At 72.2% G+C, this 23,993-nt stretch overlaps 4 protein-coding genes across 4 annotated transcripts; 2 read left to right on the plus strand and 2 right to left on the minus strand.

Moving 5' to 3' along the window:
• Positions 1-1,509: 1,509 nt before the first annotated feature.
• On the plus strand, positions 1,510-2,679 carry AURANDRAFT_62491 (hypothetical protein; the record flags this gene model as incomplete). Its single annotated transcript, XM_009036592.1, has 1 exon — positions 1,510-2,679. The coding sequence occupies one exon, from the start codon at positions 1,510-1,512 to the stop codon at positions 2,677-2,679; it is 1,170 nt and encodes a 389-aa protein (XP_009034840.1).
• Positions 2,680-4,426: 1,747 nt separating this feature from the next.
• AURANDRAFT_62492 (hypothetical protein) lies at positions 4,427-14,614 on the minus strand (the record flags this gene model as incomplete). The annotated part of the gene is made up of 1 exon (XM_009037067.1): positions 4,427-14,614. The coding sequence occupies one exon, from the start codon at positions 14,612-14,614 to the stop codon at positions 4,427-4,429; it is 10,188 nt and encodes a 3,395-aa protein (XP_009035315.1).
• A 386-nt stretch (positions 14,615-15,000) lies between these two features.
• AURANDRAFT_71117 (hypothetical protein) lies at positions 15,001-20,668 on the plus strand (the record flags this gene model as incomplete). The annotated part of the gene is made up of 3 exons (XM_009036593.1): positions 15,001-19,113; positions 20,144-20,167; positions 20,318-20,668. 3 exons carry the CDS (start codon positions 15,001-15,003, stop codon positions 20,615-20,617), a joined length of 4,437 nt encoding a protein of 1,478 aa, XP_009034841.1.
• A 998-nt stretch (positions 20,669-21,666) lies between these two features.
• AURANDRAFT_62494 (hypothetical protein) lies at positions 21,667-23,719 on the minus strand (the record flags this gene model as incomplete). Its single annotated transcript, XM_009037066.1, has 2 exons — positions 21,667-23,454; positions 23,483-23,719. 2 exons carry the CDS (start codon positions 23,717-23,719, stop codon positions 21,667-21,669), a joined length of 2,025 nt encoding a protein of 674 aa, XP_009035314.1.
• Between the last annotated feature and the right edge of the window lie 274 nt (positions 23,720-23,993).

Consider the following 23,993-nt stretch of genomic DNA (forward strand, 5'->3'; position numbering starts at 1 on the left):
AGCGCCGCCGTCGCCCACGGCGGCGGCCGCGCGCCGCGGAGCCGCCGGGCCAGGACGTCGTCGAAGGACCGCTTGATCGCGCCGCGGCCGCCCCAGAGCGCGCCGAGCAGGCAGGCGACGAAGAGCGCCGCGTAGACCGCGGGCAGCGCCGCGCCGCGGCCGCCGCGCGGGCACGGCGCCGGCGGGTCGAGCGCGCAGGCGCCCTCGCAGTACGCGCTCTCGAGGCCCCGGAGCAGGCAGCGCGCCGCGGTCATGGACGCGGCGACGGACCCGATCGCCGAGCCCCGGAGGCACGAAGGGGCGTAGGGCGGGTCCGGCGAGACGTGGTAGCGCCGGGTGGCAACGTCGAAGTTGCACGGGCCGAGCGTCGCGGAAGTCCGGAGCGCGCCCGACGCGTCGTAGGGCCCGAAGAGCGGGAAGCCGTCGAGCATGACGCCGACGCGCGGGCTCGGCGCGCCGGAGGCCGCCCAAGTAGCCGCGCCGAGCGTCGGTCGCGTCGCGTTGCCGAGCGCGCCCAAACTCCGCAGGAGGCAGAGCGGCGGGCCGTGGTAGTGGTGCCGGTGCGCGCGGTCCACGTGGCCGCCACACGCGTCGAACTCGAAGACCGTCGGCGCCGCGCCGTGGTCCGCGAAGAAGGGCACGCCGTTGACGGCGACGCCGATGGGGTCCCCGTAGGGGTGGTCGCTCGCGACGTACGTCGACCCCGCGCCGACCTCGGGCGCCGAGGGGACGACGTAGGCATAGCGGTGCTCCATGGGCGTGAAGATGCCGAGGGCGGACGCGTCCGCCGCGGTCGCTCCGGTCCCGCAGGCCGACCCGCAGCACGACGCGCCGCAGAGCCGCCGCCCGCAGGACGCGCCGCAGCAGCCGCCCGCGCAGGAGCTTCCCGAGCAACACGAGGCGCCGCACCCGCTCCCGGAGCACGAGGAACCGCCGCAGCACGACGAGGCGCCGCAGCTGCTCCCGGAGCACGAGGAACCGCCGCAGCACGAGGCGCCGCAGCTGCTTCCAGAGCAAGAGGAGCCGCAGGCGCTTCCGGAACAGCACGCGCCGCCGCAGCTGCCCGAGCAGCACGCGTCGCCGCAGCCCGCGCCGCAATCGCCGTACGACGCGCTGGCCTTGACGAGAGGTCCTCCGAAGATCTCATGGTCCGGGCAGCCCGTGGCCTGTATCGAGAGGCTGCCCTTCGTCGACTGGACAAAGATGGAGTCCAGGAAGCAGAAATTGTTGGCGCGCGATGGCTCGTCGTCTGGACCACATATGCGCCCTAGAAGCGCCTTGGTTTGCGTCGACGGGCCCTCTTCGCACTTATTTTGGGCGCCAGCGGAGCACATCGTGTGCCCGAAGCGAATTTGAAGCTGTAATTGAATAGAACATTACCATCAACGCTTTGCAAGCCGTGATGGGCAGCCCTTGTGCGCACCCGCGCTGAGCCTCAACGCGCTCGACTCATCAAGGCGACACGATGGGCAGCACTTGCGCGCACCCTTGCTGCTGAGCGCGCACTCGATGCGCATCGCCATTCTCCTCGCAGCCCTGCCGAGCGCGGCGCCGTGGTGCCAGCACCGAGAGCGGGACGGACGCATCCTCGAGTGCCTGCGCGCCAAGATCCCGGTGTTCACGCCCTTGGACGAGGTGCGCGCCTGCTTTGCGCCGTGCATGATCGCCGCCTACGGCTCCCTCGACGTGCCTGTCCCCGCGCGCGCGGCGGTCGTGCCCTCGCTGGCGCGCTACCGCGCCATGCTCGAGCTCGCGCCCTCGTGGCGCGTCTCGCCGAGCCACAAGCCGGGCCAGCGGTTGCGCGCGGCGACCCGCGGGCTGCGCAACGTCGTCGTGCGCTGCCCCGCCGATAACTTCAACCTGTGCCTGCGGCCGGAGAACGCCGACGCCGACGCCGTGCTCGACCAGGTCGCCGCGAATCTCACGGGACGCGTCGCGTTCTGGCACATGGACGCCTTCAAGCTGTGGCCGCAGGAGGGCGGCGACGCGGCGACGCTGCGGCCGCTGCACGGCGTCACCTACTATTCGACGAACCCGGCGTTCCATCGCCACGACGTCGTGCCCGCGCCGCTCGGCGTCCTCGACGCGCTCGTCGGCGGGCACCTCGCCAAATTCTCGTCGCGGAGGGTCGCGCCCAAGCCCGAGGAGGTCATCGACTGGGAGGCCGAGCTCCGGCCGATCTCGCTCGACGGCTGGCTCGGCCGGCGGCGGCTCCTGCACTGCGACAGCTACCGGATGCGCTGGGGCGGCGGCGGCCACAGCTACGGCCGCCAGCGCATGCTCGAGGCCTTCGAGGCGAGCGGCTTCGCCTGCGACCCGACGCCCGTGAACCACACGGCCTACGTCGCGGGGCTCCGCGAAGCCCAGTTCGTCGCGTGCCCGCGGGGCAACGGTATCCAGGTCTACCGCGTCTGGGAGGCGCTCCTGCTCGGCGCCGTCCCCATCGTGCTGCGGACCCACTTCCCGACGCACGACGCGCTCTACGCGAAGCTGCCGGTCGTGATGATAGGACCCTCGACGGCGCGGCCGAAGTTCGACGCCTGGACCACGGTGACGCCCGACTTCCTCCGGCGCGAGCGGGCGCGCGTAGAGCGGCTCGCCCGCGAGAGCGCGTTCGACCTCGCCGGCGCGTTCCTCCCGTACTGGCTCGGGCGCCTCTTTAACGAGTCGCTGCCGTAGTAGACACGCATCACTACCACTGTACCAGGACAGTTGTATCTCGCGCGATCAGTGAGCTAGTCGGCGGGCGTCGGCGGGTGACGCGACTTAGGGACCGGCCGGAGCTGGACGCTAGCTAGTCGGACTCCGACTCGGAGTCGGAGTTGGACGCAAAGGAAGAGAAATCTGGCAGGGGTTTGGAGTGCTCGGTGATGAGAAGGGCGTTTGGCTCTCGCTTGTACTCCGGGGCCCAGCGCGCGCGATCGATGCATTTTTTGCGGAGCTTCATAAGCGGACTGAGAGGCGACTCCTCGTCTGACTCAAACTCTGGGTCGTGCCGATCGTACCGACACGTGAGATCCTCGTCCCAGTCCCACATCTTCAGGATGTCCGACGGATGACAGAAGTTGCCATCCCGGCCCGTGTACTTGTCGAAATGGAGTTCTGTGTGGTCATGCCAATCATCTTCGTAAGAGACCTTCCACTGGACCTCGAGCACGCCTCGGCCGCCGTCGGCAAGCTGGAATTTTGCATTATCGAGATCCGCGACGAGCGTGCACGAGGCGAACTTCGGCGGCCGGTCATCATCCGGTCGATCAGAAAACTCAAGCTTCTCCCAGCGACCACAACTAAGCACTGGTTCGTAGCCGACCTCATAGAGCTGCTGGCCTTGGCCATACACCAGACCGAAGTAGCGGCCGATCTGTCGCCAAGATTCCGGGATCGAAGTCACGGCGAGTGCGAGTTCGGAGACGCTAAAGACAGAGCCGCTGAGAGCCGTGAAGGAGCGCTCCGTCGGGGCGAGCGCGAACTCGCCCATGACCTCGGCGCGATAATAATCATATGACTCGCCGTCGTAACCTTTTTCAGCGAGTGTACGCATGCGCCGCGTGGCGCCGCCCATCCATACGCCTTCTTCCTTGAGAACGCTCGACTTCACGGTGAGAGTCGCGCAGCCAATCAGACCTGGGAAATTGGCTTCCCACGGGAACAAGGGACTAAATGAGCCGTCTTGCTGGCCCATGTCGTTTTGCCAGTCGACTTCGTAGGCCTCGGGCGAAGCCGCGAGCAGCGTTAATGTTCGCCCGACGTCGGTCAGTCCCGGCGGGCCCGCCAGCGCCTCGCGGACGGCCGTCTCGAGAGCGTCGGGGCGCAGCGGCGGATCAAGTCTCGTGGACGATTCGCCGGCGCGAAAGTCATCGACCTCGCGACCGTGTCGCCAGCCTGGACCGAAGCTCTCGGGGTCAGGATTCTCCTCCCAGGCCTTGTTCTCCAACGCGTGGCGGGCGCGGATCGCCTCAAGGCTCTCGGCGGCGGCCAAGAAAGCATCGTCGCTCGTCCGCGCCGCGCGCCGCTCCGCTTCGCCCGGCAGAGCGAAGGCGAGCGCGAGAATATCGCGGACGATATCGCGCGGCACGCCGCGCCGCGACAGGCGGACGCCGACCGAGGCGTTGGCGGCGCGACAACACGGCAGCTCGAGGAGTGCCGAAGCCCGGCGGAGCCGTATCACAGCGACGTGCGTGCCCGTCGCCGAGGATGCTCCGGGGCTCATCATAGCGGCCGATCCCGCTCGCCGGCTCCGCCTCCTCCTGATGGCGCATTCGCGTCGCCGGTCCACCGTCGGCCTCGTATGCATCGCGGACGCGCTTCATGGACGCTGTGGTCTTGTCGAACGTAGGGCGTAGGGCTCGCGAGCTTGTGGCCGGTGATCGCCAATGCCAGGCTGCGACACCTCTCCAGGCCTTCTTCACTACATACTCGAAATAACTTAGGACTTCTCCGCGCTGCCGAAGAAGACGGTGCCGTTCGTGAAGGGCACGAGGACGCGCTCGAGCGATGCGGTCGCGTTCGTGATCTCGGACTTGCCGCGGGGCGTCGCGTAGGCGTCCCCGGGCCCCGCGCCCGGCGCCGCGGGCCTCGCGGCGCGCCGCGCGCGCGCGCGGCGGTCCACGACCTGGCGGTAGCGCTCGCGCTCGTAGGCCAGGTCCGCGACGGTGTCCACGGGCCGCGTGCGGCACGCCTTGTCGAACTGCGCGATCGCGCGGCTCGACGGCTCGAAGAACTCGAGCGGCGCCGCGCGGCGCGCCTTCGCGGGCGACGCGCGGGCCGCCGGCGCGCGGTGGAGGTAGGCGTGCTGCGTGATCGCCAGGGGCCCGACGGTGTGCGTGACCTTCTCGACGACGCCCTCGAAGAGCGCGGTCACCCGGAGCATGGGCATGCCGTGGAAGTAGATGGGCGTGCACTTGCCCTGCACGAAGCGCCGCGTCGCGACGTCCTCGGACGCGCGCATGGCGAGGCGCCGCACGTTCCAGCGGTCCGCGACGAGGCCGACCCACGCGTCGAAGTGCGCCGCCAGCATCCGCCGCGCGTGCAGCCTCGGGACCGCGCGGGGCCGCGCGGGCGACGGCGACCGCGACCGCCGGCCTCGCTTCGACGACCCGAACCACTCGCCGAAGGTGCGCTCCGGCGAGTCGAGGACGCCGCCCGCGCGGCCCGCGACCTCGAGCGCGAGCTCGCTCTCGGCCTTGCGCCGCCACGTCGCCAGCGCGCGGCCCGCGTCCCGCATGTCCCAGCGCCGGAGCGCGCGCGCGCAGCGCCGCGCCGCCGCCTCCGCCGCGTCGAGGCGTTGTAGGAACGCTCTCCAGCGCCGGAGCGCGTCCGCGGCGCCGCGGTGCGCGATCTTCGCGAACGCGCGCGACACCATGCGGCACGCGCGGCCCGAGAGGCTGAGCCCGTCGAGGTAGGTGCGCCAGGCCCGCAGGGCCGCGCCGAGGTCGCGCCGCCGCCAGAGGTGGAGCGCGTGGACGAAGGCGCCGAGGGCCCTGGCCCGGGCCCCGGCGGCCGCGGCCGCCTCGCGCGCGCGCCGCGCCCAGACGTCGACGCCGAAGACCAGCTCCCGGCGCCGCATGCGTCTTACCACGAGCCGCATGGTCTCCTCGCGGCGGTGCAGCGCCCGGTGCGCCCCCAGCGCGTCGATCCAGGCGCGCCAGCCCGCGCCCAGCCGCTTCCGGAGCATGCGGCGGACCGTCCGCTCCGCCGCGGCCATCGCCGACGAGAGCGTGACGCGCGTGGACCGCTGGGCCTCGGGCACGATCCGCTGCGCGCGCCAGTAGGCCTCCTGCGCGACCCAGACCTGGGCCTGCCAGAGCACCCAGGCCCGCAGCAGCGCGTCCCGGTCCTTGAGGAGCAGCCGCTTGAAGACGTGGAGCGCGGCGTCGTGGACGTCGCGCGCGCGATTCCCGAGCTCCCGCGCGGCGCTCCGCCACTGGCGCAGGGCCGGCGCCAACGCGTCCCGGCCGAAGCGCTTGACGGCGCGCGCCACGAGGCCCCGCAACCGCTTGCGCTCGGCGACGTCGTCGACCCACGCGTTCAGCGCCGCGAGCAGGCCCCGGTGCCGGAGCCGCGCGGCGCAGCGCGCGACGATGCGCAGGTTGCGCGTGTGGCTGCTGTTCGCGCCGGACCAGACGAGCAACGCCTTGCGCAGCGCCCCGCTCCGCTTCCCGTCCAGGTCCCAGAACAGCACCTTGAGCCGGTGGTCGCGCTCGCGCCGCCGCCAGCCGGCGACCAGATCCTCGTCGCCGCGCTCGCGCGCGGCGCGGCGCCAGCGGCCCCAGGCGGCGGCCGCCGCGCGGTGCTTGAGGTGGCCCAGCGTCTTGAGGATCAGCGCCTCGGCGCGCCTCCGGTCCGCCGCGGCCTCGGCCCACGCGCGCCACGCGGCCGCGACGGCGCGGCGGCCGCGCTCCGCGAGGAGCCGCGCGGCGCGGCCGCAGGACTCGCGGCGCCGCAGGGCGTCGAGGCGCGCCTCCAGGTCCGCCTCGCGGGCCTCCCGCAGGAACGCGGCCCAGGACCGCCACGCGAGCGCGAGGTTCCCGCGCGAGAGCGCCCGGAGCGCGCGGACCGCGACGCCCGCCGCGCCGCGGACGCGCCGCTCGTCCTCGACGGCGCGGCGCCAGGCGGACCAGGCGCCCCACTCCGCGGACCGCTGCCACCGGCCGAAGAGGCCGTCGAGCTTGACCATCGTGCGCTGGTGGAGGACCCACGACGTGAGGCCCGCGCGGAGCGCGCGCGCGTCCCGGTCCGAGAAGAGCCGCGCGACGTCGCGCGCGGCCCGCTCCCGGCGCGCCGCCGTCGCCCGCGCCTCGCCCGTGAAGCGCGCCCAGGTCTGCCAGCCGCGCCAGGCGTCGAAGCGGTCCAGGCGCCGCAGCGCGCGGAGCGGGTCGTGCGCGCAGCGGCCGAGGCGACCGAAGACGCCCTGCAGGCCCTGGTCCGCGCGCCGCGCGCCGGCGCCCCAGCGGCGGAAGCCCGCGTAGAGCGCGCCGCGCTGCATGCGCCGCAGGCACCGGTCCGCGAGCGCGAACGCGCGGTCCCGGCGCCGCCGCGCGGCCGCCGCGCGGCCGCCGTTCCGGAGCCACGTGTTCCACCCGACGAAGAGGCGCTTCCTCGCGAGGCCGTGGCAGCGGTGGTAGAGCGCCCGGCGGATGCGCACGAGGCGCACGGCGTCGCCGTCGGCGACGGACGACGCGCGGAGCGCCGCGACGCGGCGCTCGATCGTCTTCGCGACCCAGAGGCGCCACGCGAGCGACTGGGACCGGTGGAGCAGGTGCTTCACCGTGCGCCGCACGGTCGCCTCGACGGCCACGCACCGCGCGTCGACCTCGAGCCAGCGGCGCCAGCCCGCCGCGACCGCGCAGGACAGCATGCGGCCGACGCACCGCAGCACCTTGCGATCCGCGGCTTTGAGGTCCGCGACGACGCAGACCCACTGGCGCAGGGCGTCGTGGGCCGCGCGGTGGCACATGGTCACCAACACGCGCCGCATCGTCCCCTCCGCCGCGGCGCAGGCCCGCGCCTCGAGGTCCCACTGGCGGAACGCGGCCCAGAGTTTGCGATGCGCCATCCGCGACGCGACGCGGCGGCACCGCTCCTCGACGGCCTTCAACGCGCGCGCGTTGCAGGCCCACTCGTGGAACGCGGCGAACACGGCGAGATTCGCCATGCGCTTCAGCACCTTGCCGCACAACGCCTCCGCGCGCCGCTCCGACCTCGCGGTGAGGAGCCACGACCGGAACGCCGAGTGGGTCCTCCGGTGCGTCATCTTGAGGATCACGCGCACGCACTTGCGCTCGACGTCCCGCGCGCGCCGCGTCGCGTCGCGCCAGGACCGGAAGGCGCCCGCGGCCTTGCGGTGGCCGAGGCGGCCCACGGCCGCGCGGACGCGGCGCTTCTTCCTTTCGTGGTCGACGACGACGGCCTTCCACTGGCGCACGGCCGCCGCGAGCGCGTGCTTGCTCAGCTCGACGAGCACGTGGCGCATCTGGTGCTCCCTGGCGGCCTCCGCCGCCGTGGCCCGGCGCCACGCGTCGAAGCCCGCGGCGGACGCGCGGTGGCCCATCTTGCCCACGACCCGCTTCATCCGCCGCTCGCTCTCGAGGAAGTCCCGGATCTGGGCCGCCCACTGGCGCACGGCCCGGCTCTGGGCGCCGTGGTAGGCCCGGAGCAGCACGCGGCGCATCGTGTCGCGCTTGCCGTTCTCCTCGCGGACGAACGCGACCCAGCTCCGCCAGCGGCCGTGCGTCGCCCGGAGGTTCCGGTTCGACAGCAGCGCGGCCGCGCGGACGCAGGCCTGGGCCTCCTTCAGGCGCGCGAGCTCGCGGCTCTTGCCGTCGACGTAGAAGAGCCGCGCGGCGACGACCCAGCGGCGCCACGCGAGCGCCTCGGCCTTTTTCAACAGGCGTCCGGCGACCTTCGCGGCCAAAGCGACACCGCGGCGGCCCTCCTCGGACCGCGCGACGGCCTCGGCCCAGGACCGCCAGGCCGCGAGCTCGACGGCCCGCGTCCAGCGCTTCACGAGCCGCTCGCATTTGGCCGCCGCGCGCCGGTGGAGCACCCACGTGTGGAGCGCCGCGCGGAGCTTCCGCGCGTCCGCGCCGCGGAGCGACGCGAGCGCGCGCGACGCGCCCCGGTGGCGCGCGTCGGCCGCGGCGCGCGCCAGGTCCGTGGCGGCCTTCCAGGTGCGCAGCCCCGTCCAGGCGCCGAGCTTGTCGAGGCGCTTCAGCGCGCGGAGCGGGTCGTGGGCGGACGTCGCGAGGCGCCCGAACATGGTCGTCCGCGCCTGCTCCGCCCGCAGCTTCGCCGACAGGGAGCTCGCCGAGTCCTCGAACATGACCGTCGACCAGGCGTGGAAGCCCCGGCTCAGCGAGCGGCTCTGGCAGCGGCGGAGCACGCGCTCGGCCATCTTGACGCCGACGGATCGCGCCGCGGTCGCGTGCCGCGACCGCGACGCGAAGGAGATCCAGCGCATGAGCCCCCGCATGGCGTCGAGCTTCGCCCGCGCCTCGGCGACCTGTAGAATGGACCGGAGCCGCAACCGCTGGCCCTCGAAGCGCAGCGCCAGCGCGTGGAGCGCCTCCGTCGCCGCGCGCGCGGCCGCGCGCCAGGCCATCCAAGCGAGGTGGAGCGTGCGGTGCGACATGTGGCTCAGCGTCTTGACGACGATGGCCTCGGCGCGCCGCCGGTCGCGCACGGCCTCGGCCCAGCGCCGCAGGCCCGCCGCGAGCGCGCGGTCGCCCTGGCGCAGGACGAGCCGCGCGGCGCGCGCGCACGCGCGGCTCCGCGTGAGGTCCCGCACGTGCGCCTCGCGACTCGCCACCTCCGCCGCCGCGAGGAAGCCGACCCAGGTGTGCAGCGCGCGCGCGAGGTCCCGCCGCGCGAGCTGGCGGAGCGCGCGGAGCGCGAGCGCGCCCGCGCGGTCGCGGTCCAAAGCGCGCATATAGACGTCGACCCAGGCGGAGAAGCCCGCGGCCTGCTTGCTGTGCGTCCAGCGACCAAAAAGATGGTCGAGCCGGACCATCGTGCGCTGGTGGAGGCGCCACGAGAGCCAGCCCGCGCGCCGCTTCCGCGCGTCGCCGTCCGCGAAGAGGCGGAGCACGACGTCGCAGGCCGCTCGTTGCCGTTCTGCTAGAGCGCGGAGCTCCGCCGTCGCCAAGACCCAGGTGCGCCAGCCCGTCCACGCGTCGAGGGCGTTGAGGCGCCGCAGCGCGCGCACGGGGTCGTGGACGCAGCGGCCGATGCGCCGGAGCACGTCGAGCCGGTCCCGCTTCTCGCTGCCCACGGCCCGCACCCACTGGCGCAGGCCCTTGGCCAGGCCCCGCGCCACGAGCTTGCGCAGGCAGCGGTCCGACACGGCGCACGCGCGCTCCTGGCTCGCGCGCCACTCCGCCAACAAATTCCCGTGCCGCAGCCACGTGCTAAAGGCCAGCGCCACGAGGCGCCGCCCCTTGCTGTGGCACCGATTGTAGACGGCGCGCGTCATGCGGTGGTGGCGCACCTTGGCGCTCTCGCGCACGGCCGACGCGTGGATCGACAGGACCCGGAGCTCCACGACTCTCCCGTGCCACGCGCGCCACGCCTGGGACGCCGCCCGGTGGAGCATGTGCTTGAGCACGCGCACGACCGTGGCCTCGGCGTCGGCGAGGCGCGCCACCTGGGCGACCCACTGGTTCCAGCCCGCCGCGGCGAACGCGTTGAGCACGTGCTTTAATACCCTTGTCATCTTCCGCTCGACGTCCGCGCTCCGCCGGAACACGTAGACCCAGCGCCGCCAGCCCGCGGCCTCCATGGACGCGAGCATCTTCAGGAGCGCCCGCGTCATCGTCGCCTCCTTGGCTCGCTCGGCCGCGACGACGGCGGCCCACTGGCGGACGGCCTCGTTCGCCTTGCGGTGCGACATCTTCGACAGCGCGCGCCGCATGCGCGCCTCGAGCCGCGCCTCGCCGCGCGCCGTCGCGGCCCAGCGGCGGAAGGCGCCGGCGGCCTTGCGGTGCGTGAGCTTGCCGAGCGCCCGGCGCATCTTCCGCTCGACGTCGCGGAGGCATTCGCACGCGGCGCGCCACGCGCGGAACGCGGCCGCGATGTGGCGGTGCGACAGCCGGAGCACGACGCGCCGCGTCTTGAGCTCGACGTCCGCCGCGCGGCGGTTCGCCAGGACCCACTGGCGCAGGGCCGCCGCGGTCCGCCGGTGCGCGAAGCGCCCCAGGACCGCGCGCGTCGAGCGCTCGACGCGGCGGTCGCTCTCGAGCGCCGCGAGCCACTGGGCCAGGGCGGCGGCCAACGCGCGGTGGGACACGCGCAGGATCACCCTCTCCATCTTGCGCTCGTTGGCGAGGGCCACGCGTACGGCGAAGGTCCAGCGGCGGAGCGCGGCCGCGTGGCGGCGGTGGCTCATCTTGAGCAGCGCCGCGCGCAGCAGGTCGTCGACGCGGTCGAGGTGCGCGACGACGGCGGCCCAGCGCATGAGTGCCAGGGCCGCCGCGCGGTGGCCCATGCGCCCGAGGCACCGGAGCACCCTGGCCTCGCCTCTGAGCGCGGCCGCGACGACGTTGCGCCACTGCGTCCAGGCGAGGCCCGCGGACCGGTGCTCCATGCGCCGCAGGGTCTTGCCGATCTTGGCCTCGGCGCGGCGCTCGAAGCGCTGGACGTCGACCCACTGGCGCATCGCGGCGCCGGCCGCGCGGTGCGACAGACGACGCACGAACCGCGCCATCTTCCGCTCGCCGGCGCGCCGCTCCGCGGCCTTGGCGGCCCAGACGTCGAAGGCGGCCCAGAGCTTGATGTGGGCCATGCGGCAGACGACGCGCAGCACCCTGGCCTCGAGCCGCGCGGCGGACCGGTGGACGGAGGCCCACTGGCGGAACGCGGCCGCGGCCGCGCGGTTCGAGAGCTTGCCCAGGACGCGGAACACCTTCGTCTCCAGCTGCGACGCGAAGGCCTCGACGAGCTTCCACTGGTTCAGCGCCGCGACGAGTCGGCGGTGCGACATGCGCGACAGCACGCGCCGCACGCGCGACTCGACGCGGCGCAGCGACCGGTCGACGAACGCCCAGCGGCGGAAGCCCGCGGCCGCCGCGCGGTGGACCATCTTCAGGAGCACGTGGAGCACGCGCTGCTCCAGCAGCCGCTCCTTCTTGCAGGCGTCGAACCACGCGCGGAACGCGCGCGCCTGCGCGCGATGGCCGAGCTTGCCGAGCACGCGGAGCACGCTCCGCTCCGCGCCGCGGTCCGCGTCGACGAAGGCCCGCCACTTGCCAAAGCCCCCGGCCGCCGCGCGGTGGCCCAGGCGTAGGATGACGCGGACCATCTTCGCCTCGAGCGCGGCCCCGGCGCGCGCCGCGCGCGCCCAGGTGCCGAAACCCGCGGCCGTCGCCCGGTGCCGGAGCTTCGACACGACCTTGAGGATCTTCCGCCGCGACGCCGTCGCCGCCCGCGCGGCCCGCGCCCACTGCGTCGTCGCCGTCGCGAGCGCCGCGTGGAGGCACCGGAGGATCACGCGGCGCATCTTCGCGCGCCGCGCCTTCTCGGACCGCGCCGCCGAGGCCCACGCGCGCCAGCGGCCGTTGAGGGCGCGCAGGCTCGCGTCCCGGAAGAGCTTGACGGCCTTGAGCAGGCCCTCGCGCCGGGCCCGGTGGCCCAGGCCCGCCGCGCGCCGCTCCTCGAGCCACGCGCGGCGCGCGAGCTCCCACGCGCGCCACGCGGCCGCGACCTCGACCTTCTTCATGCGGCCCAGGGCCTTGGCGACGAGCGCCGCCGCGTCTTTCAGGCATTTCCGCGCGCGGCCGTGGTCCCGCCAGGTGCGCACGCCCGCCGCGAGCTTCGAGGCCTTCCATCGCGCGACGAGCTTCTGGACCCGCCGCGACGCGTCGCGACGCGCGCGCCACGAGGCCATGCCCCGCCGCAGCCAGCGCGTCTCCACGGAGGTCATGGCCCGGAGCGCGCCCTTGGCCATGCGCGCGGCGGAGACCTCCGCGTCGCGGAGCGCGGCGAAGTTCTCCTTCCAGGTCCGGACCGCGGGCCAGACGTCGAGGCGCTCGAGCCGCTTCAGCGCGCGGAGCGGGTCGTGGACGGACGTGGCGATGCGCGCGAAGAGGTCGTTGCGCCGCGATTGGGCCTCGAGGCGCGCGAGCAGCGACCGCTCGCTGTCCGTCTTGAGCACGTCCTTCCAGGTGTGGACCGCCGCGGCGAGGCGCCGCCGCGACGCGCGGCGGATGGCCCGGTCGACCATGGTCGCGGACCGGCTCTTGTTCCGCCCGTCGCGGTCCGCGTCGGCGGCCTTTTGCGCGAAGAGGCGCCAGGTGCCGAGGGCCGGCGCGACCTTGGAGTGGCGGAAGCGCAGCGTCGCGTGCTTGAGCGCGGACCGCAGCCGCTTCCGCTCGCCGACGTGGCCGACCCAGGCGTTCCAGGCGCGGTGCTCGAGGGCGCGCAGGAAGCGCAGGCGGCACTTCATGGCCGCGGCCTCGGCGCGCCGCTTCGCGACGAGAGCCTCGGCCTCGCGGCGGATCGCGGCGTCGCGGTGCAGGCGCCAGCTCCGGAGCGCGGGCCCGAGCGCGCCCTGCGTCAGCCGCAGGACGCAGCGGCGCACGAGGCCGCGCAGCCGCTTCCGTTCGGCGGCGAAGGCCCGCCAGCCCGCGTAGGCTCTTCCCGTCGCGTGGTTCGCGAGGCGCCGGCGGCACCGGTCGACGACGGCCGCGCGCCGTCGCTCGAGCCGCGCGTCCTTCGAAAGCCTCGCCGTCGCGCCGCGCCAGGTCCGCAGGCCGCGCTGGAGGGTCGCGCGGCTCCAGACGACGACGCCGCGCTGGAGCAGCGACCGTAGCTTCGCGTGGTTCGCCGTCGACGCTCGCCATCGGTCGACGGCGCGGCCGGCGCGCGACCGCGCGAGGCGCCGCTTTACGCGCTCGAGGCCCCGGGCCCGGTGCACGAGGAGCCGCCACCGGGCCCAGCCCCGGCCGAGCGCGCCGCCGGACCAGCGCTTCGCCACGCGGCCGACGAGGAGCGCGGCCTGCGCCTTCGACGCCTCGGCGACGCGCGATCGCCGCGCGTTCGCGGCCCAGGCCTTGAGCGCGACGCGGCTCCGGACGGCGTGGCCCCGCTCCAGGGCGCGGCGGACGGCTCCCAGCCCCCGCACGAGCGCGAAGCGGTTCCGCTCCTCGACGACGGCGCGGCTCCGCCACGTCGACAGCGACGCCGCGAGCACCTGGCGCCACTGGCGGCGCCACGCGCGGCTCACGAGGCCGATGCCCCGCACGCAGCCCTCCGCGTCGATGTTCGACCGCGTGATGCCCACGTGCCAGACGCGCAGCGCGTGCCGCAGGCCGCGCTCGCGCTTCTCCTTGAAGCGGTAGCGGACGACCGTCGCGACGATCCGACCCCGTCGCTCGGCCGTGAGCCCGACGGCGACCTTGTGCTGGGCCTCGCGCCAGGACTTTTCGCGGTGCTCGTGGTGCTTCTGCTGGCGCGCGAGCTCCCGCGCGTGGTGCTCGCGCGTCTCCTCGTGGCGCCGGCCGTTGTACATGGCCACCGACAGCACGTGGAACGCGCGGCTGAGTTTCTTCGTGATGTACCAGGAGCGCAGGAGCGACTTGATGCGGAAGGCGGCGCTCGCCTTCTTCTCCGACTGGGTGGACCGGTGCTTCTCCTTCCAGTTGTGGTGCTCGTGCTTCATGAACTCCAACGCGACCGACGACACGTGGTGCGCCTCGCGCGCCTCCGCGTCCGTGAGGTGCTCCTTGTGGCGGAAGCGGTCGACCTCGCGCTCGAGATCCTCGAAGAGGCGGAGCTGCTCGAGGTCGCTGAGCTGCGACCCGGACGTGAGGCCCTCGATGATGTTGTCGACGCGCCGCTTGCCCGACGTCGCGTCGTCGAGCGCGTTCCGCCGCCGCGGCGCGCGGCGCGCGCCGGCGCGGTGCGGCGACGGCGCGGACCGGTAGGGCGTCCCCGTGGCCGGCGCGGCGCGCTCCCGGGCCGACGCGCTGCGCCGCGGCGTCCGCTCCTCGTAGACGGCGCCGGCGCTGCGCGGCGCCTCGCGCGCGGTCTTTCTCGCCGAGGCTGGAGACTTGCCGACGCGGCTGTCGTTCTGCTCGAAGTACTCCTCGAAGCTCAGCGGACGATCCATGCGCTCCACCATGCGCGGCAGCTACGGCTCCACCATGACCTTCCTGTTGCTGCCACCGGAGTGGATCACGGAGAGCGTCGAGCGGCGCGCTGTAAAACAGCCCGCTGGGGGCAGCCAACTCGGGCTTCATCCTTCATCAGGCCAAAGAAGCCTTGTTTGAAGCGATGACGCAGTCGAGGCGAAGCACAAAAACCTGCGTCGATAGCCCCGCTCTGACCAACTGCGTCGCCCCCGCTGCGCCGACGCCGTCGTCTACCTCACGCAGGACAGCCTCGTCCTGAACCGGCCGCCGCTCGCGTACCCGCCGCCGCCGTCGCTCAACGCGACGCGCATCTACGCCTCGATAATCGCGCGGAGCGCCCGCATCGCACGTCGCCTCGCGCTTTGGCCCGCGCGCCATGAAGCGCAACTCGAGCGACCTCAAGGAACAGCGCGAGCTGCAGCTCGTCGCCCTGGAAGAGGTGGCCAAGGCCAAGGAGGTGCCCTGCCCCGAGGACCGCGCGTCTTGCTGGAGCCGCGCGACCCTGAGCTTCCTGACGCCGCTGCTCGGCAAGGGCGTCGACATCACGCTCCGGGACATCGGCCGGCCGAAGCAGAGCGACGTCGCGGCCGAGGTGTCGGCGCGGTTCCAGCGGACCTGGGCGCCCGCCGTCGCCAGGTACGACGCGGCCAAGGCCGGCGGCGCCGCGTCCCCGAAGGTCCCGGACCTCTTCACGTCCCAGCTGCGCGCCATCGACGGCGGCCTCTGCCGGTTCCTCTTCGCGTGCGTCTGCTTCTTCGCGGAGGGCCTGCTCCAGCTCGTGCCCGTCCTGTGCCTCCGCGTGCTCGTGCTCCACTTCGAGCAGAACGACGAGGACCTGCTGAGCACGCGCGCCCAGTGGACCATCGTCGCGGCGCTCTACCTCGCGCCGTCGCTCGGGTCGCTCGCGCGCGCGCGCTACGACACGGAGATGGTCCACGTGGGCTGCCAGATGTACAGCGCCTGCTCCCTCGCGCTCTACGAGAAGGCCCTGCGGCTCTCGCCGACGGCGCGGGGCGACTACGAGGCGGGCAAGATCGTCACGCTCTTCACGGTCGACGCGTTCAGCGTGCAGAAGCTGCTCCTCTTCATCGGCATCCTCTTCAGCGGCCCCATCATCATCGTGCTCTGCCTCTACTTCATCTACCAGCTCGTCGGCGAGGCCATGTGGATCGGTTTGGGGTTCATGATCGTCTGCGTGCCGCTCCAGGTCGCGATCTTCATCCCGTTCTTGGCCCTCCAGAAGGCCTACCTCAAGGCCGCGGACGAGCGCGTCAAGCTCATGAACGAGGTGCTCGGCGGCGTGCGCGTCGTCAAGTTCCTCGCCTGGGAGCGGCCCTTCCTCGAGAAGATCACGGCGCTCCGCGCCGTCGAGTCGAAGATCCTCTGGAAGCAGTCGAAGATCATCTCCGTCGGCTTCGCCGTCGTCATGCTCGGCGCGCCCATCTTCCAGCCCGTGCTCATCTTCGCCTACTACACGCAGAAGATGGGCCGCGAGCTCGACAGCTCGACGGCCTTTGCGACTTTGAGCCTCTTCTCGCTCCTGCGGCTGCCGCTCGCGTTCCTGCCCTTCTGCCTCATCCAGTTCCTCACGTACCAGGTCTCCGCGAAGCGCATGGCCGCCTTCCTCACGCAGCCCGAGCTCGACGAGCGCAAGGGCGGCGCGAACGGCGCCGCGCTCGCCATCGAGGACGGCACGTTCGCGTGGTCGACGAAGCCGCCCGTCCGCGACGAGAAGGATGATGACGACGAGGACGCGGGGCTCAAAGACGGCAAGAAGACAAAGCCCAAGAAGAAGAAGAAGCCCAAGAAGGCCGCGATCGTCGACCCGGAGAACCCGCCGGAGCCGCTGCCGCTCGCGCTCGAGCGCATCGACCTGGCCGTCGCGCCCGGCCAGCTCGTCGGCGTCGTCGGCCCCGTGGGCAGCGGCAAGTCGAGCCTGCTCGCGGCCATCGCCGGCGAGATGGAGACCATCGCCGGCGCGTCCAAGCTCGCGCCGGGCGCCGTCGCCTTCTGCGCGCAGGTGCCCTGGGTGCTCAACGCGACGGTCCGCGACAACGTGCTCTTCGGCGCGGACTTTGACGGCGACCGCTTCGCGGCCTGCGTGCGGCGCTGCGCGCTGGCCGACGACCTGGCGCAGCTCCCGGGGGGCGCGCTCTGCGAGATCGGCGAGCGCGGCATCAACGTCTCGGGCGGCCAGAAGGCGCGGATCTCGCTCGCGCGCGCGGCCTACAGCGACTGCGCCGTCGTGCTCCTCGACGACCCGCTCAGCGCCGTCGACGCCCACGTGGCCCTGCACCTCTTCGACGAGTGCATCGCGGGCGGCGCGGGCGCGCCCGGGTCGCTCGGCGGGCGCACGCGCGTCCTCGTGACGCACCACGCCAAGGTGCTGCCCCGCTGCGACGTCGTCGTCGTCGTCAAGGACGGGCGCATCGTCGCCAAGGGCACCTACGACGAGCTCGCGGCCCGGGGCGTCGACATGGGCGAGCTGACGGTCGAGGAGCAGCCCGAGGAGGTCAAGGACGTCCAAGTCGCGACGAAACTCATCCGCGACGACGAGCCCGTGCTCGTCGAGGCGACGGGCCTCGACGCCGTCGTCGCCGAGGCCGTCGAGGCCGACGTCGCGGCCCACGCGCTCCACGAGGACGAGGAGCTCGAAGGGCTGCACGCGGCGGAGCAGCGCCAGCTCCGCGAGGGCGCGCTCGTCAAGGACGAGAAGACGGCGGAGGGTTTGGTGTCGAACATGACCTGGATCGTCTTCGCGAAGGCCGGCGGCTCCGTCTGGCTCGTCGTCGCGTTGACGGTCATGGTCGCGGGCCGCGCGTCGGAGATCGGCGGCCAGTTCTTCCTCGCGCGGTGGACGTCGAACCACAAGGACCCGAACCAGTCGACGGTCATGGACTTCGTCTACTACTACCTCTACTACGCCCTGGGGGCCGTCATCGCGCTCGCGATCCGCGCCCTGGTCCTCGCGTACCACCGCATCAAGGCCGCGTCCGCGCTCCACGCGACGGTCGTCGAGCGCGTGCTCTTCGCGCCGACGGCCTTCTTCGACGTCACGCCCGTGGGGCGCATCCTCAACCGCTTCTCGGGGGACATGCTCACGTTAGACACGGAGCTTTCCCGGAACATGTCCGAATTCTGCGGCATCGCGATGTACGTCGTCGGCGCGATCGTCGCGCTCTGCGCGGCGACGAAGGGCCTGTTCCTCGCGTTGTTCGTCCCCATGGGCTACGCCTACCGCTGCATCGACCGGCGCTTCCGCACGTCGTCGACGCAGATCGCGCGGCTCGCGAAACTGGCGCGGTCGCCCGTCATCGCGGACTTCTCGGAGATCCTCAACGGCGTGGCGACGGTGCGCGCCTACGACGCCGTGAAGCGCTTCGAGGATCGGTTGCGGAGCCGTCTAGATGCGTTGGCGGCCTGCGTGGTCCTCGAGCAGCTCTGCTACAACTGGTTGAGCGTGCGTTTGGACCAGCTCGCGGCGGTGTCGTCCGCGGCCGTCGCGGCTTTAGCCGTCGGCACGCAGGGCGGCTTCATGAACGCGGGCTTCCTCGGCCTGGCGTTGATGTCGACCATCGAGGTCACGGGCTTCCTCAAGAACGCCGTGCGCCTGTCGTCGCTCCTCGCGTCGAACATGGCGTCCGTCGAGCGCCTCGGCGAGTACGGCGACTGCTTCCGGGGCCCCGGCGAGGCGCCCGACGACCCGCCGCCCCTCGTGCCCGCGGAGGCCTGCGAGGTCGTCGCGAAGCGCATGGACCCGCCGCCGGACTGCTGGGCGCCGACGAAGGGCGCCGTGACCTTCAAGGGCGCGCGGATGCGCTACCGCGACGGGCCTTTGGTGCTCAAGGGCATCGACGTCGAGATCCCCGGCGGCGCGCACGTCGGCGTCGTCGGCCGCACGGGCAGCGGCAAGTCGTCGCTGACCGCGGCGCTCTTCCGCGTCGTGGAGCTGTGCGGCGGGTCGTGCGAGATCGACGGCGCCGACGCGGCGGCGCTCGGGCTCCGCGAGCTCCGGCGGGGCCTCTTCATCATCCCCCAGGACCCCATCCTCTTCTCCGCGTCGCTGCGCTTCAACGTCGACCCCTTCGACGAGTACACGGAGCACGAGGTCAAGGACGCGCTCGAGCGCGCGGAGCTCGGACCGTTCGTCGCGTCGCTCACGAACGGTTTGGACGAGCTCCTCCAGGAGGGCGGCTCGAACCTGAGCGTGGGCCAGCGCCAGCTCGTCTGCATCGCGCGGGCCCTGCTCCGCAAGCCCAAGATCCTCGTCCTCGACGAGGCGACGGCGTCCATCGACAACGAGACCGACGCGGCGATCCAGAAGCAGATCCGCACGAACTTCAAGGCCTCGACGACGATCACCATCGCGCACCGCCTCCACACGATCCTCGACTCGGACCTCGTCCTCGTCCTCGACGACGGCCACGTCCTCGAGTTCGACGCGCCCAAAGCGCTCCTCGCGAAGGACGGCTCCGCCTTCAAGGCCCTCGTCGACTCCGCGAAGCTCAAGCACTCCTCCTCCTCGAACCTCCTCGCCCTCGCCATGGCCGAGGAGCAGTAAGGAGACGAGGAGCAGTAAGGAGGCTCGCATGCGTCGGTAGCAGGCTCGTCGCGTTTAGGGACCCCGCGACCGCGCGGGGCGGGCCGCGCGGCCTAGCGGCGGCACCAGCAGCCCGTCGCCTCGCGCCGCCGGGCCCCGCCGTCGTTCGTCGAGTCGGCGAAGACCTTGCGCGGCGCGGCGAGGGGCGTCGCGAGCGCCGCCGTCGTGTCGACGAGCGCGACGATCTTGTGGTGCGTCGCGCCCTCGAGCATGCCCGCGGTGAACTTGAGCGTCACGCCGTAGTCCGCCGCCGTCGCGCGGAGCATGGCCTTGACCTCCTGGCGCAGCCGCGTGTCCGCGTGGCCCAGCATGATCTCCTGCGACGTCCCGCAGCTTTGCAGGTGACGCCGGTAGCCGGGGCGCTCGAGGAGCTGCGCGAGCGACGCCGCGACGTTCGAGACGCCGTCGGCCTCGTCGAGCACGACGCCTGCGGTTCGCGATGCGATGCGGTTCGCGATGCGATGCGATGCGCGTGCTTCGATCGACGCGCGCGCGATCGATGCCGTCGACGCGACGCGCGCGGCGCGAGCGCGCGGTCGTGGGATGTGGGCTGCGATGGCTCTGTCGAGCGGCGGGGCGCGAATGAATCGAGACACGCCGCGGCGCGCCGACTTGGCATTGTGCGCGTCGTGGCGTCATGGGCTTAAGCGGGCTGAACGCCGTCGGCGGCGGCGGCGGCGGCGCGCTGGATGGGCTCTGGACGTCCATTGCCAACGTCTTGCCTCGACTCGAGCTCGCGAGCCCGACCTCGCGAGCTCGTCTCGCCACTGATTCGCTCGCGTTTCTCTCTCGTTTCGATACCTGCGTCGACGCCTCTGCGCCGATCCCGCCAGTTTCGCCAGTGCTGGGCTGTTGTCCGAAGCATAGTCATCCACCACGCCAAGCGTGACCACTCAAAACAACAATGTCGAAGGTCCAGGTCGTCGTCAAGACGGCGGAAGCGGTGAGTTTCTGTAAGTCGCGCAGACGCGAGAGACGCGCGCGCGACGCGATACGGATCGCCGCACACAATGCTCGCGCGACGCACAACGCGGATCGCCGCATCGCCCCGGGGATATCCGCGACGCGATCCGAACTCGCCGTCCCGACGTAGGTCAACAAGATGGGCGAACGCATCGGCGTCATGAAGACGCTCGACGACGGCACGAAGGTACAGGAGAACGACAACGGGACGTCGATCCAGATCTGCAAGGACGGCACGCGCATCCAGACGAACACCGACGGCATCATCATCCAGACGAACCCCGACGGCTCGAAGATCCAGCGCAACCCGGACGGCAAGCAGATCGACACGTCCGCCGACGGCATGACCCAGATCCAGACGAACCCCGACGGGACGCAGATCAAACTCAAATCGTGCTCGACCTGCGGCCTCTGCGGTGACTGCGAGTGAGGAGGCGCGCGCGCACACCGGAAGGAACACAAGAGTCGTAAGTCCGCGCGCGGCGCCGTCGACGGGGTATGTCCGCGGGGGCGAGGGAGCGGCCCCGACGCGCGACGGCGGCCGACGCGCCGGCGCTGCCGAGGCACCTAGGGATGGTGCTCGAGGAGGTGGCCCTGCGCGACGCACTCGGCGAAGTCCGCGTCCCAGCCGCCGAGCGCGTAGAACTGCGTGCGCCTGCGCGAAACAAGTTCCCACGACGACGACACGAGAAACGACACGGAACGCCCGCGTCTTCGCGTGCTTGTAGGCCTCGTAGCGGTCCCACGCGCGCGAGCCGGCGCGCTTCGGGTTGGACGCCGCGAGCGAGATGGGCGTGTCCGCGTAGCCGCCGAGCCAGCCCAGGGCCCCGGCGACGGAGCTCAGGACGTCCGTCTTCCGCGCGGACTTGGGCGCGGCCTTGGGCGCGTCCTCGTCGCCCCAATCGCGCGTCCGCTTCTTCCCCTTGGTCGTCTCGTGGACGAGGCAGCTGTCGATGTCGATTACTAAACCGTCGCGGCTGCTGCTCTTCTGCTGCGCCGCCTTCGCCGGCGACTTCGCCGCCGACTTGCGCCGCGGCTTGGTCACGTTGTGGGCCGCGCCCCGAAGCACCGACGACATGCCCAGACTCGAGTCTGCAACGGGTTCAATGAAAACGCGCGCTATCGCAGCGGCGGCGCGCCGAGCGGCGCAGCGAACTCGACGGCGGCGCCGCGACACACGTCGCGCGGGCAATTCGCGCAGGCAAAAAAAAGAGCCAAGGACGCACACGAGAGAGAACGAGAGGTGTTTTGTCTTAATATGCGAATCAGGGGGCGCGCCCCGCCCCGGAGAGGAGCGCGCGCCCCCGGCGATTCGACTCCGGGTGATACGGGCGGATGGGCGGCCCGCCGACCAGCGGCCGGGGGCCCACGTGATTTTTTTTTGTCGGATGGAGTGCCGCCGCCGTACGAGGTCGGCGGCCGAGACGTCGAACGCGAAAGTGCGCGGGCTGCTCGCGCGCGCGGCCTCCGCGGAGCGCGCTAGCTCGTGGAGACGGAGGCGAGGTCCGAGTTCCCCTGCGACGGATCCGCGCCCGCGGGCCGCCCCAGCGCCGACACGATGCGCCGGATCTGCGCGGCGAGGTCGTCGCGCTCCAGCGTCGCGCAGTGCGCGAGCAGCTCGTCGGCGACGACGTTCAGCGCCCGCTTCGCGGCGACGCACTCGCGGTCGACGACGGACCGTCGCGGGCTCAGGGACCGCGGGCTGATGGGGCCGGCCTTGAGCGCGGGCGGCGCGCCGCCGCCCGACGGCGCGGGGCTCGAGACCAGCGTGTGCATCTTGAGCGAGAGTACGTCGTGGGCGCGGCTCAACGCCGCCTGGTCCCGCGCCACGACCTTGAGCTCGCTGGCGATCTGGTTCGCGAGCGCGCTCAGGTTCGGGTGCGGCCGCGGTCGTCGCCGCAGGTCGACGACGTCCGTGGACCCGTCGGGCGCGCCGTAGCCCGGCCGCCGGAAGTCGGACGACTCGTGGTCCAGGTCCGATTTCGTGTCCTCGCGCTCGATGCGCGCGGCGTCGGCCGCGGACGCGGGGAACTGCGCGCCGCCCGGCGGCGCGTCGTCGCCGTCCTTCTTCTCGCCCTCGGGCGTCACGGCCGCGTTCCGCTGGAGGCTCGCGCGGCCCGTCGCGTAGAGGATCGTGCGCCCGATGCTGTTGAGCGTGCTCAGCGTGCCCCGGGGCTTCTCCGGCTCGGGCTCGGGCTCGGGGGATTCGCCCTCCTCCTCGTCCTCGATGTCGTCGAGGAGCAGGCGCTCCGCGCCGCCCTGGTCCTTGAAGACGAGGTTCACGAACTCCTCGAGGCGGATCTCGCCCTTCTGGTCGTAGTCGATGGCGTTCCACAACGCGAACATGCGGTGGCTGCTGAGCTTGATCTCCATCTTGACCAGCGCCGTCTGGAACTCGTCGTAGTCCAAACTGCCGGAGCCGTCCATGTCGAGCGCGCGGAACGAGTCCTCGATGTCCGCCCGCTTGATGGAGAAGGCCTGGAAGTGCTCCTTCAGCTTCTCGACGAAGATGACCTTGTCCTTCTCGTCCCAGACGCGGCAGAAGTTGTTGCCGACGATCGCGTAGATCATCGCCATGTCGAAGATGCCGATGAACATGGCCATGCCCGTCATGATCTTGCCCTCGACGGTCATGGGGTAGACGTCGCCGAAGCCCACGGTCAGGAAGGTCACGACCATGAACCAGATCGTGTGGACCACGGATCCGAAGTGCTGCGACTTCTTCTCCGCGTCGCGCTCCGTCGGCTTGCCGTCCTCGATGACGAAGAGGAAGGTGCCGCACATGACCACGGCGACGAAGAGGAAGAAGAAGGGCGCCGCCAGCGCGCTGCTCGAGTCGCGCAGGGCGTGGACGATGACGATGGACCCGTCGTAGCGCCGCGTGAGCTTCAGCAGCCGGAGCATGCGGAGCGCCTTGAACATCTCCTTGACCTTCTTGACCATCTTCGTGTTGCCCGAGCCCCGGTCGAAGCGCAGGCCCCGCTTGTTGACGACGAGCTTGTATTTGAAGCAGAGGCCCACCCAGTAGGGCATGACGCTCAGGATGTCGAAGACGATGTACAGATCCGCGGCCTGCCAGATCGTCTCCGCGATGGAGAGGCGCAGCATGATCTCCGTCGTGAAGATGATGTTGAAGACGACCTCCATCTGGTTCATGGCCTTGTTCAGGGGCCGGTTCCGGTTGTACGGCGGCGTCTCCTTGAGGATGAGCACGATGACGCTGAGCACGATGAGGCTCACCATGACGAAGGTGCAGATCGCCGCGGCCTGCGAGCTCGACGGGTCGTCGAGGAACTGGTGCACGGCTCGCGCCCTCAGCGCCCGCCGAGGCGCCGTCCTCGGAGCTCAGCTTCCCCTCGGCGCTCTCGTCGTCGCCCCCGCCCTCCGCGCTGCTCGGGGCGCCGCCCGCCGACCCGCCGCTCCCCCGTCGTCGCCTGCCGCGCCGCGCGCCGTCGGCATTCGCCTCCGCGACGGCCGCGCCCTCGCGGAGCCGGGGCCCGCGGGTCGCGACGACCAGGGACGCCTCGTCCATCCTCGACCGAAAGCGCACAGCCTAGAACAGGGGGCCCCGGCCCGCGACCGCCACCCCGGGCGCCGCCTCCTGGTTCCTTAGAGGTTGGACCAGCGCGGAGCGCCAGACAATCGAGTAGTTGTGTGGAGGGGATTTATATATCCGCAACGTGTCAACGCTGGCGGCAAGCCGAACCTTGAACTTCGACGATTAATTCGACGAGCTCCGACGCGGCGCAGATCTGGGACCGCGGCCGCAGCCAGCGGAACGTAAGTACAAAGCCACTTACTCCGCG

The sequence above is a fragment of the Aureococcus anophagefferens genome (genome assembly GCF_000186865.1).
Source record: "Aureococcus anophagefferens unplaced genomic scaffold AURANscaffold_5, whole genome shotgun sequence".
NCBI lineage: Eukaryota > Pelagophyceae > Pelagomonadales > Pelagomonadaceae > Aureococcus > Aureococcus anophagefferens.